This window comes from Saccostrea echinata, unplaced genomic scaffold (genome assembly GCF_033153115.1).
Source record: "Saccostrea echinata isolate AGI-Se365-2 ecotype Australia unplaced genomic scaffold, CSIRO_AGI_Sech_v1 ptg000075l, whole genome shotgun sequence".
Taxonomy (NCBI): domain Eukaryota; kingdom Metazoa; phylum Mollusca; class Bivalvia; order Ostreida; family Ostreidae; genus Saccostrea; species Saccostrea echinata.
Genome location: NW_026889824.1, coordinates 732,501 through 746,350, shown reverse-complemented (window position 1 = coordinate 746,350; position 13,850 = coordinate 732,501). Strand labels below are relative to the sequence as shown.

General features: G+C 33.4%; 1 protein-coding gene across 9 annotated transcripts in view; it reads right to left on the bottom strand.

The window, feature by feature from the left end:
* Positions 1-5,142: 5,142 nt before the first annotated feature.
* LOC133176479 (cubilin-like) overlaps positions 5,143-13,850 on the bottom strand; it is a 181,220-nt gene continuing 172,512 nt past the window's right edge. For all 9 annotated transcript variants that reach the window (XM_061311595.1, XM_061311593.1, XM_061311598.1 and 6 more), the window contains one exon: positions 5,143-7,361. In XM_061311595.1, coding sequence (XP_061167579.1) covers positions 6,898-7,361 — 464 coding nt within the window. In that variant the 3' untranslated portion in view covers positions 5,143-6,897. The remainder of the gene's footprint in view (positions 7,362-13,850) is intronic.

Below are 13,850 nucleotides of genomic sequence, written 5' to 3'. Positions count from 1 at the left end.
GAAATTGCATTTCAACATTTAAAATCAGCCTTGACAAAGTCACCAATACTGAAATTACCAGATATTTCAAAAGTTTTTATTCTTCAGACAGACGCCTCTGACAAAGGATTAGGTGCAGTTCTTTTACAGGAGGAAGACGATATTAAGTTACCTGTAGCTTATGCAAGCCGGAAGTTGAAACCGAGTGAGGAACACTATGCTACCATTGAGAAGGAATGTCTTGGTATTGTATGGGCGGTTCAAAAACTCCATCGATATCTCTATGGAAAAGAGTTCGTGTTGGAGACAGATCATCATCCATTGGTCTACCTTAATAGGACTAAGCTTGTAAGATCAAGGCACTTCTTCTTCAGCCCTATAGATTTCGCATTATTGCAGAAAACGTCGGAGCTGATTATCTGAGTAGACAGCAGTACTAGTAAATCAGTGACAGTCAGTAGCAAGTATATAATTAGAACAGTGCTTTTAATTATTTTATCTCAATCGAAAAAGTAAAAAAAAATGTATATACTATATATCAAAATACTTTTACTTCGAACGTTAATTGTTGAGCTGTAAAAGTATTTCGTACTTCTTTAAATGGGGGAGGTGTGTCACAATTAACGTCCAAACATGGTTCCATATATTTTACCACACAATTTTTCGCTATGTAAATAACTAACTTAAATGTCATAACTATGATCCATAACATTTTATTTGTTTAGTAGAATTTACCTGGCGGGTTTAAATCCCGTGCCGTTTTGTAGTCAGTTTGGGTGTAGCAATTGAGTAGAGCAGACGCACTTGACTTGCTCGAGTATTGACAATAGTATTCTTCATAAAGGTTTCACCAGATTTCACATCTCTTCTGAGGTAAGTTTGTTTTATTAATTTAAAGGTTTTATCTTATACAGTTTCCTGAAATGGCCAAGGACCTTAGTTCTTAATTTTGATGTAAATTATTTGATTGAGTAATTTGTGCATTGATATCATTTCAAGTATTATTCTAATAGTATACAAGTATATTAAAGTATGTAGTAGCTACAAAGTATGGTGTAAAGTACGTGTGTATAGTAAGCAAATATTTCGTATACTGTGTGAAGTATACAGTAAAATGCTAGAGTATATGCAGTAAAATGCAGTATGCAGTAAAATGCTTTAGTATATGCAGTATGCAGTAACATGCAGTATGCAGTAAAATGTAAAGTATACAGTAAATGTTATGATATGCACGAGCACGAATCCAGTTAGTATATTTTAGATACGAATGTTATAATGTATGTAATTTACAATAATTTTGTAGATCCCATATGGTCCAGGAAGCCATTCAGCCCAAACAGCGAACCATCTTGAAATTTTAAATTTTGTACAAAGCATGGCCGTAGGAACCGGGGGGCCGTGCCCCCCCCCCCCCCAATAATTTTACCGATATATAGAATACTATAGAAAATACAGCTACTATGTTTTTGTGCCCCCTCAATAATAACGTCTGATGACCATTTTTTTTGTTTTTGTTTTTTTTTTTGCTTGTCAAGGAATTTTGGTAGTTGATAGTGCCCCCCCTCCCCCCCAACTGAAAAATGTTGTGCCCCCTCAAAGTGAAATTGCTTCCTACGGGCCTGCAAAGCCAATAAATGTAATATACACTAGACAAAATTGCTAACGCACCACCTAAACATTTTTCTTTTCAAAACTTTTTTATGATGTTTTTGATATATAATTATGTTACTTTAATAAAAAAATGAGACATTTAAATGCTTTAACTGATAAATAACAACAATGTTTACTGAAGCGTAACCACTTCATAGAAAAAATTAAAATCATATCCATACTTCTTTGGTGGAATAAATTTCTAATTTTTTCTTTGTGGTTGTGTTCTTTATGTTTGTACTAATTAAAAACTCAGAAAAAAAGTTACACCGTATGCGGCGTTGGACTCTAGAAGAGCGTGCTAAGGCAGCCAGTATGGTGTCTACAGGGGGTTCCTTTGAAGAAATTTGTGAAAAATTAAAAGAATTAAATGATTATGAATTTCTCTGGTGATAAATTGTTGAAAATGAATTAACGATCATAAAAATGTTTTCAACAGATATCGACTGCATTAAGTGAGCACTACACAATAATTTCAAGATTGTTCCACAAAATTGGGGCAACCGGAAGTTGGGTGGATTTGGTAGGGACACCAAGGCACTGAATGACTACTAAGCGATATGGTAGTCAATCAGGGTATAGCATTTGATTTTTAAGTGGGAGACTGCTCCCGTCGCAACGTCACGGACCACCATCGGTAATCACCAACTTCATATCTTGGCAAAAACAGTGCGCAGTGCACGTCGGGAAATTGGTTTTCGGACAAGAAGGTCCTTTGACATGACACCAAGACATTTGTCAATCCAACTGTTTTGAAAAAGATGGCATATTTTATATACTAGTACCAATCGGGAAAATGATCAATTCACAAATAAATATAATAAGTGGTGCGTTAGCAATTTTGTCTAGTGTAGTCAAAGAACAGTCCTTGTATTCCTTTAATGAGGCGACCATTCGGCCTGCATGCGATATACATGTATACTGAACAGGCCCGTAGGAAGCAATTTCAGTTTGGGGGGCACAGCCATACATTTTCAGCTGAGGGGGCACTACCAAAATTTCCCGACAAGCAAAAAAAAAAAGTCATCAACTACCAAAACTTCTTTGACAAGCAAAAAAAAGAAAAAAAAAGAAAGGTCATCAGACGTTTTATTGAGGGTGCACAAGCCTAAAGTATCTGAGTATACTATAGTAATCTATATATTATTGGGGGGGGGGGGGCAAGGCCCCCCCGTGCCCCCCGGTTCCTACGGCCATGCTGAAGCAAAAAAAAAAAAAAAAAAAAAAAAAAAGCCAATATGGATATATAGATTTCATTGATTATTCTTTAATATGGGTACAGAAGATTCTTTTTATAAAAAATATTTATTACACTGTAATAATGATTTTATGAGAAGCTTGCACACGCCAGACGTCATAACTTCTTCTTTTCATATGTTGAATACTATCATTTAGTAAATCGAAAAAAAAAAACTTATTAAAAACAAGAGGCCCATGGGCCACATCGCTCACCTGAGCACATTGGCTAGGAGAAAAAAGCAAAAATCAGTTCAGTATTGAAAAGTTAACGCGGGAGATTTTAAACTACCTGATGATGTTTTCATATCAATAAAACAAATGGCTTTGCTGTTCTTGAGTAGAAGATTTTTTCCCATACATTCATTTGTAAAAATTTGATCCTCCATTGTGGCCCACCCTACCCCCAGGGGCCCTGATTTGAACAAACTTGAATCTACACTACCTGATAATGCTTCCATATAAATATGACCAGTCATGGCTTTGCTGATCTTGAGAGGAAGATTTTTAAAGTTTTTCCTATATACTCTTATGAAAAACTTTGATCCCCCATTGTGGCCCAATACTATCCCCAGGGGGGAGAGGGGGGTGTCATGACTCGAACAAACTTGAATCTACACTACCTGAGGATGCTTACATATAAATATGACTCATCATGGCTTTAATGTTCTTAAGAAGAAGATTTTTAAAGATATTTTCCTATATATTTCTATGTAAAATTATGATTCCCATTGTGGCCCCACCCTACCCCTGGGGGTCATGATTTGAACAAACTTGAATCTACACTACCTTAGGATGCTTCCATATAAATATGACCAGTCATGGCTTTGCTGTTCTTAAGAAGAAGATTTTTAAAGATATTTTCCTATATATTTCTATGTAAAATTATGATTCCCATTGTGGCCCCACCCTACCCCTGGGGGTCATGATTTGAACAAACTTGAATCTACACTACCTTAGGATGCTTCCATATAAATATGACCAGTCATGGCTTTGCTGATCTTGAGAGGAAGATTTTTAAAGTTTTTCCTATATACTCTTATGAAAAACTTTGAACCCCATTGTGGCCCAATACTATCCCCAGGGGGGAGGGGGGGGGGTGTCATGACTTGAACAAACTTGAATCTACACTACCTGAGGATGCTTACATATAAATATGACTCATCATGGCTTTAATGTTCTTAAGAAGATTTTTAAAGATATTTTCCTATATATTTCTATGTCAAACTTTGTTCCCCCATTGTGGCCCCACCCTACCCCGGGGGGTCATGATTTGAACAAACTTGAATCTACACCACCTGAGGATGCTTCCATATAAATATGATCAATCATGGCTTTGCTGTTCTTAAGAAGAAGATTTTTAAAGATATTTTCCTATACATATCTATGTAGAACTTTGATCCCACATTATGGCCCCACCCTACCACTGGGGGTCATGATTTGAACAAACTTGAATCTACACCACCTGAGGATGTTTCCACATAAGTTTCATCTTTCCTGGCCCAGTGGTTCTTGAGAAGATTTTTAAATGATGCCATTGTTTTTTCACTAATTCCTAATTATCTCCCCTTGAAAGAGGACGTGGCCCTTCATTTGAACAAACTTGAATCCCCTTCACCCAAGGATACTTTGTGGCAAGTTTGGTTGAATTTGGCCCAGTGGTTCTTGAGAAGAAGTCGAAAATGTGAAAAGTTTACAGACGGACAGACAGACAGACGGACGGACGGACAGACGGACGACGGACAAAAAGTGATCAGAAAAGCTCACTTGAGCCTTCAGCTCAGGTGAGCTAAAAAAAAAAATACGGGATCTTCCGGGATTTGAACCCGAGACCTCTCATTTGCTAAGCACGAATCATACCCCTAGACCACCGACAGGATATGACGTTTAGTAAAAAAAAGTCATGACAGAAATCTTCCAACTTTTCAAACAGGTCGAGAATATTAAAAGTCACAAACGGATTTCAAGTTCTGTACCTAACAGTTACAGGACACGATTTAACATGTTTAAGATAGAACATTTCTCTTTTTTCTTCATAATTTTTCAGTTTTGACATCTGTAAATTCTTTTCTAATTATATCTGAAGAACACTGCATCTTACAAGTGGCAAAAGAAACTATTCGGAGTTCTTGTTCCTCTTATTTGCATGGTATTGTTCATTGAACAATCTTTTCATCTTGTTCAAATTTAAGTTCATTAGTACTGTATGATTCTTACAATATAAACTAATTAAAAACACAACTATCTTGTTTATATTAAGATACAAATACTCAGTAATATCAAAACACTATGATTTTTAATACTTCAAATTTTCATTATAAATCACCTCTTTAAAATATAACATTATAACAATGGTTATCAAACTTCAAAATGTTACATTAATTACGTTAAGAAAAGTGCATTGGCCTTAACAATCATCCCAATCATGCACACTTTTTTGTCAACATACTCCCTATCTTTTGTCATTTATATTTTTTTTAATATTTTGTGAACAACAGAATTGAGTCAAACTTTTTCCCCACGAAACCTTGATTTAACATTACTGAGATTTTTCAAGTTATTCCAAGATATTCGATCCCACTACAATGGCCCCATTCCAGGCCCGCAAGAAAGAGGGATGCTTTTCAAAATTATGTATGCAGGCTCTCATGTAAATTCTGTCTTTCCTGGTCCAGTGGCTCTTGAGAAAAACTTTAATTGACCTTACTCTAGATTTACCTTTTACTACCTCCTTTTCATTTAAGGCCCCCCTTAGGGGAAAAAATATCAAATGCACCGCCACGGTAGACGATACTGCATTACAGCTTGTGGGTAAGATGAGCAATGCCTAATAAATTGAAATTTTTGACTATAGTTTTTTTTTTGTTTTGATCAAACATCTTGCTTTTGTGTATTTTTAAACATTAGAACACAATTTTAATTTTTTCTCATGAAATAAACATACATGTATAAAGCCAAGTCAATAATTTTGTGACACCATTTCAAAACAACAGGCTATTGACCACAATGCTCACCAGAATAATCTCTCTATATGACCAATAACTATGCAGAATAATCTTTGAGCCAATTTTGGTTAATACTTGTCAAATTAAAATGAAAAATGATCTTAACAGATGCAGAATAATGACGGACAAATGCAATTAGAAAACTCGCCTAAGCCTTTGCCTAAAAGGTATTTTGGAACATTTAAAAAAAATGTTCCATCTCCAAATATTTAATTTCTGTTTTGTGCATGGAAAGCTTTCATTTTTGTTGGAAATTTCTGAAGGGTTAATTTGCTATTTAGTGCAATTTTCATCATTGCATAAATTTAAATCCTAATCACAAATCTTCTGCTGACCTTTAGTAAAACTGCAGGGAATATATAGAAACTCTTGTGTACATGTTATTTGAAATTCTGCTGCCATTTCTTTTATGAATTTAATATTTTTGAAGAAATGAATGGTTGCAATAATCTCATTTAATTAAAATAAAGCTTTGGCAATGCGCTGTTTAAATCTATGGGGAAGTCTATAAAGACACATTTTCTTTAATGTTTGAGAGCTGGGAAAATCAGTGTCTCCTTTAAAGTATTTCCCTGCATCCAGAACACATTTTCAATGAATGAAGTAACATGAATAAAAGTGTGGTTGCATTTGCAAACATTTTATATCTTTGCCACTAAATGCAATCTTCAGAATATTGACACATCTAACAAATAAAAAAAATTCTTCTGAATATTATAATTGGCCTAGGTATTCTGACAAATCAAATACTCATACCCCTAGGAACCATATCACACTTTTTGTAATGTATCTGCATTCCAACTTAATTCATTTTCACAAGTCACATTGGTATTTTACATACAAATCAAAAATAAGTGGTATGAATTCACATCTAAATCACTGTTCAATTTCTATTCAACATACATGCAAAACAGCACAAGCATACTTGTGAATACATATGAAAATGATATGACAATGCTTTCTATGTAAACTGAACACACTGTAGGTCAGTAGAGATCTACTCTTTTAATGAGATCCTGAGGGAGTTCTATACTATGGAAACTTTCTGTATCTGGGGAATACGGGGTTTGTGATTCACAGCAGAGTCCACTGTCTTAATATCCTGATCACCTCCAATGTGGGGTTTATTAACTTTGAAGGGAGGTGGAGTGGCACTAGGTGTTGTCACTGGAGAACCAGCTAAATGCTTTTTGCTTTCACTGGGTGAATGAAATGAATGTGAAACTGAAGTCTTGCCATTCTCTCCGTTCAGTGCCACATGTTCCAACTGCAGTAGGCGGTCTGTTGTGTTACAGGAAGAATCTGCCGCCACATAACGAACCTCCACAGTGTCCTGTTCCGGCGGAGTCTCACAACGCCTTCGTCGCATTTGTTCTGGAGTGAGTCTTCGTCTGTGATAAAGTCCACAGATCACCAACACAATACAGAAAAATGATGATATCGAGGCTCCAATGGCTATGTGTAAAATGTCAAATTTTGATACAGTTGGACCTGGGGAAAAAAATAAAAAAATAAATAAATCAAAAAGAAAAAGTATTATTTAATTTAGTTTGAATTCATTTATCATTGATTCAACATTCTAGTACTATAGTATTTAAAAAGACAAATTTCAAAACGCTATTATTTATAAAACTGTAAAAAAAACAACTCAACTATGGATTGTTTCAAACAAAAAGCACACAATTATATACACTCACCTCGACCAAAATGTACTAGTACATTCCAAATTGACAGAAACAACACATATTTACGCATTGACATTTTGCTCAGTGTGAATACTGATATAATATAAATTTTATTTTGTAGCCTTATAATGTGTCTCCCTGATATTGCTGCTAAATATGATTTTTATTTAGCAGCCTAATAAAGTTTCTCCCTGGTATTGCTGCTATATATTTCATCATTCCCAACTTGTAATTCTTTGAAATCTTTTTTTCCCCCTCAAACTCATTAAAGACATGCACCTTAATAAACATATGCATTTGTTATTTTTGTTTTGTTTTTTTCTTCGGGTGATGTTTATTATGGCTATATTAATTTTAAACTCCACATATCAAAATGCCATTTGTTCTAAAAATATTAGATTATAAGGGATAAGCTTAGTAAAATTTAAGTACACTATAGTTTTGAAGAAATTTAGCTATTGCAATCCCAGGGACAAAAAGATTGATTGATTGTATGTTGTTTAACGTCCCTCTCGAGAATTTTTCACTCATAAGGTTCCATAACTTGTGCATGTACCATTTTATTTGCTTTATATTTTTTTGTCAGAATACACGATACAGAAAATACACCTGAGGCATTATCAAGGTGAGTTGTATATATAAATTAGGGATGTCAACGAATATTCGAACATTCGAATATTCATTCGATGAGTTGATATTCGAATATAAATTTAAGATTCGAATATTCGGTGTTTTACAGATTTCATAAAAAGAAGTACTGTGATTAATAAATTTTGATTAAATGAAAACCTTCTTGGAATGTCTAAAAGACGTTAAGAGTATACTTATCAAAATATATTCAATTGATCATTGAATGAGTGTCTGATAGAATTCGTCAGTAATTACATGTAATATCGTAAAGGGCTTAATTTTAGAATAAATGTGTATATTACTTGAGTATCTCGGATTGTACATAATTCTGAATTTTATATTCATTATCGGTAAATTAATTAATTGCCTAGGAAAAATGTCCATGGAAATATTTTTGTTTATATTTTAAAAATATTCTTTCAAAGATTATAATCATATCTCTTATTACGCTGATAATTGTAATTGATTACACGTATTGAAATCGAAACAGTATATATACGACTATCCTGCCTTTGGTAAGAAGACTAGTTCCTAAGTTGGAGCTACTATAATTTATTAAATTATTAAATTTGTTAAAATCATATTTTTCTACATTGAAATCAATTATTTATTTCAAACATTGACAAATATCAAATGGAATTCCTTATTGTACACCTGCACACAATTTTACTTCCAGTATAAGAATACCTACGCTAAACCTTTCATAATTTATCAGATTTATTTATTTTATCGAATATTTGAATATATTCGAATACTTCCATCGAATATTCGAATATGAATTATTGACAAAATTGACATCCCTAATATAAATGCTAAAAATGAAAAAGTTTCAATAATTGAAATAAAGATGGTACAAATATATATATATATATATATATATATATATATATATATATATATATATATATATATATATATATATATATATATATATATATATATATCAGAAAAGCTACATCTAAAGGCATAATTTGAGGATCTGGAGTTATTGTTTATTTAGTCACTTTGTCATGTCCTCTGTTTTCCACTTTTTTTTTAATGTCAAAGAATGAAACAAAAATGTACAGGGAACAAATATCTTATAACAAGCAATACTTGGATATTCGTAAGTATATATTACATCAATATGTACCATTCTATTAGCCTCAAGATTTTCAGTGAATTTTTATCATACATGTATATCTGCAATATTAAAAGTTCACATTTTGTTCCAAAATTTAAGATTTTTTTTTATTTATGATCCAACACATACAGATAAAACTTAAAACATATGAAACACTGATTGTGAATATCATAGCATGACTAATACCAATGAGATATGATTGGAAGGCTGAATTTGAACATTTTTGTACATTTATATGTTTCTATGCTGACATTATAAATCTAATAAATCAGGAGAAAAATAACAGTAACCACGATAGAATATAAAACTTACTATATTGATATTGGACTCGAAAAAGAACACGAAGTCTGTGAGCCAATGCTCACTAGTAATACCCCCGCTTTGATGTGAATGTACACAAGTTCAGTTTTGGACAGACGCATGGATAAACAGGAAATTGACATCGGATTCATACATGCGTTATGGACAGACGCATGGATAAACAGGAAATTGACATTGGATTCATACAAAATTTCATCCCACCATATGGCATGACTAAACAAAGAACGTGCTAAAATTTCAAGCATCTGCAGTCAGTAGTTGCTGAGAAAACTGTGACGAAAAATTTGTTACGGACAGACAGACACACAAGGGTAAAACAGCATACCTCCCTCTCCTTGGAGCAGGGGTATAATAATTAATTAATAGGTAAATAGCTTTACTTAACCTAGGTCCTATTAACAGAGGACATTTTCTTTTGAAATGTAAGCTTTTAAGCTTAAGTTTTTGTAAGAGATACAGAAAACTACAAACTTTTTACAGAAGTGATAGAGTTGAAACTCATTATTAGGCTTTTGAGACATACAATCTATTCTCTAAAGATCCATGGCATATATATAGAATCTCCAATGATCTGTGGTATGATTTTTTTATTCAGTGAGTTGTGTTTTTCATTCCTGAGCCTTGGCGAGGGGATAAAAAGCACACAACTTGTTGGATAAAAATCATATTCACCACAAATCATGGGAATTTCTTTTTATCAAACTATCAATGTTTTACACTTTTTATATATGAATCCACATTATTTTTCATTCATCATGTTCATGTAAAAACCATTGTGACACAGTGTTCCAAGTTGCAAATAAAATGGTCGACCAAAAAATTGAAACTAACTCACATTTTTGCAACTGAGAAAATTTGGGCTGGCAACGTCCATTTTTAAGATCGCGATCGAGATTTACGTTTATCAAGATTCTCTATCAAGAAAATGATAGTGTATCAGATGAATGTTAAAATCTTGCATTAAGTGATTGAGGGGCAATATGAAAACCATCTATCCTTCTGTGTTCAATAATGCAGAAGTGAAAAAAAAAATTAGATAGATTACCCGATCAGTATGTACTGGTCCCAGCTGACAAAGCAGGTAACAATATCATCTTTGTTTGTAAGGCTCGTTATTTGAATTGTATTTAATTCAGCAAGTGGTAATCCAACTTATACCCATAGCTCCCTTTCTTTGGAGGAAATTTTTCCAAATCACATGTCAGTTTAAAATGTTTTTAATATTCCCAACAACAAAAATGAATTTTAATTACCATATCTACATGTATATTGGATTCTAAAACTTCATAAAAATTCTTACAGAGATACATAGCGGGTTCCAGAAAAGTTTCTACCAAATCTTTCTTTACTCCTCACTTAAATATTAACAGCAGTGAAGGAGAAACTTCAGTACTGTGCAACAATATATTCGAGAAGTGGTGTACATCAGATATGGATTCTTAAAAATTCCAGGGAACTTTTGGAAAATTTGAAATCGCAAAATTTTACCAAAATAATAACATCAAAACTTATGACTTTTCAACTCTATATACAACCATTTCCATTTCCCATGATAAATTAAAGTCCAGGCTTTTTGACAGGTACTTCTTGAATAAAAATGTAACTAGCAAATTTACAAACCTTGTCATAAGTTATTTGCAAAATTATTTTGCTAAAAAACATTCTGATCTTACACACAAGAACTCTGGAGTTGATATTAAATAGGTAAGGACTATTGTCTCGTTTAGGCTGCATAGGGATAGTGAAAAATGGGAGCAAATAAAGGCAAGTGATCCCTGATTATCCCATTTCTATTGTTTTGGGCAACAAAGTTTCATTTATCAGCTTCTTTGGTTTTATTTTATTATATTCAATCTATGGAATCATTCATTTATAGTGTTACACTATACTCAGGTGACCATTAAGGCCCTTAAGCTTCTTGATAATTGTCACATGCATGCTGAGGCATGCATCAACTGACAAGGTTTGATGACTCTTATCCTCTCTGTATCCAAAATAATGACACCCCCCCCCCCCAAAAAAAATAATTGGAATTTTTCTCTAGGCCCAAGGGGCATAACTCACAAAATTGCTCAAGCATACCCAAAACAGAACTTGACCTAGATATTTTTATGATAAATCTGTATATCAAATTTCATTTTAGTATGTGCAACCTCTGCGAAGAAAATGAAGGGAAGCCTCAAATAATTGGAATTTTTCAAAGTCCAAAGGGCATAACTCTGTCAAAAATTGCTCGATTGTACCCAAAACAGAACTTGATCTAGACATTCTTATGATAAATCTGTATATTAAATTTCATTTCAGTATCTGCAACCTCTGCAAAGAAAATGAACAGAAACTGTTTATGGACCGACAGACAGACAGACCGACAGACAGCAGCAAAGCAAAGGGGGATAACCATAATTTTCATAAAGAAGGTCACTGATAAAATGTAATCAGACACTCTGAAGCCCTGAGATGCATCAAGAAAACACTTGCTGTGGCCTTCAACTCAACATTTAGATATATGGACTATGTAATACCAATTAACAATAGTTACTTCCATTCATATGTTGACTCAATATATCCCAGTGAGCTTGAAATAAAAGATACCACAGAGTCTGATACATCTGTTAAATATTTGGATATTTTACTAGAAAAAGACATTAATGGTTACCTTACAACAAAGATTTATGATAAACATAATGACTTCAATTTTTCAATTGTCAACTTCCCTTACTTATGTAGTTGATGCAATATGCAAGAGCATGCTCGACATATGAACAATTTCGAAATTGAGGCAAGCTATTGATGAAACAGGGATATCAATTTTGCTTGAAGTCTTCATTTCACAAGTTTTATGGTCGATACAATGACCTTGTCAGCAAATACAACCTATCTTTAAGTCAAATGCTGACTTTTTATGCCCCGCCATGAATATGGCCGGGGCATATAGTGTTTGTCATGTCCGTCTTCCGTCCTTCTGTCCTTCTGTCACACTTTGCGTTTAGCTCTGTTCAAAGCTCAGTTTCAAAGAAACTATCCAAGATATTTTTATCAAACTTCATATGCTGATAGATATTGATGAGGGCTATGCAACTGCATCAACATTTTTTGACCTTGACCTTTCCTTTGACCTTGACCTCACTTTTCTTAAATTAGTGTTTAGCTCAGTTTTAAAGATACCATTCAAGATAGTGTAATCAAACTTCATATGTTGATACATACTGATGTAAGCTATTCAATTGCATCAACATTTTTTTGACCTTGACCTTTATTTTGACCTTGACCGCACTTTTCTTAAATTAATGTTTAGCTCTGTTTTAATGAAACCATTCAAAATATTTTTAACAAACTTAATATGCTGATACATACTGATGAGAGCTATTCAACTGCATCAATATTTTTTACTTTGACCTTTCCTTTGACCTTGACCTCACTTTTCTTAAATAAGTTTTTAGCTCAGTTTTAAAGATACCATTCAAGATAGTGTTATCAAACTTCATATGCTGATACATACTGATGAGAGCTATTCATCTGCATCAATATTTTTTGACCTTGACCTTTCCTTTGACCTTGACCCCACTTTTCTTAAATTAGTGTTTAGCTCAGTTTTAAAGAAACCATTCATAATATTTTCATCAAACTTCATATGCTAATACATACTGATGTAACCTTTTCAACTGCATCAACGTTTTTTGACCTTGACCTTTCCTTTGACCTTGACCTCACTTTTCTTAAATTAGTGTCAAACTTCATATGCTGATACATACTGATGAGAGCTATTCAACTGCATCAATATTTTTTGACCTTGACCTTTCCTTTGACCTTGACCTCACTTTTCTTAAATTAGTGTTTAGCTCAGTTTTAAAGAAACCATTCATAATATTTTCATCAAACTTCATATGCTAATACATACTGATGTAACCTTTTCAACTACATCAACATTTTTTGATCTTGACCTTTCCTTTGATCTTGACCTCACTTTTCTTAAATTAGTTTCTGAATCAAACGTCATATGCTGATACATACTGATGTAAGCTATTCAACTGCAGCAATATTTTTTGACCTTGACCTTTCCTTTGACCTTGACCTCACTTTTCTCAATTTGTGTTAAAATGTTGCATTACTAATATACCCTTGGCGGGGCATTCATGTCCTATGGACATATTTCTAGTTTATTCTAATTGTTAGGCCGTTATTTACACACTGAAGTGTCTACAGATTTTTCCTGATCATGAC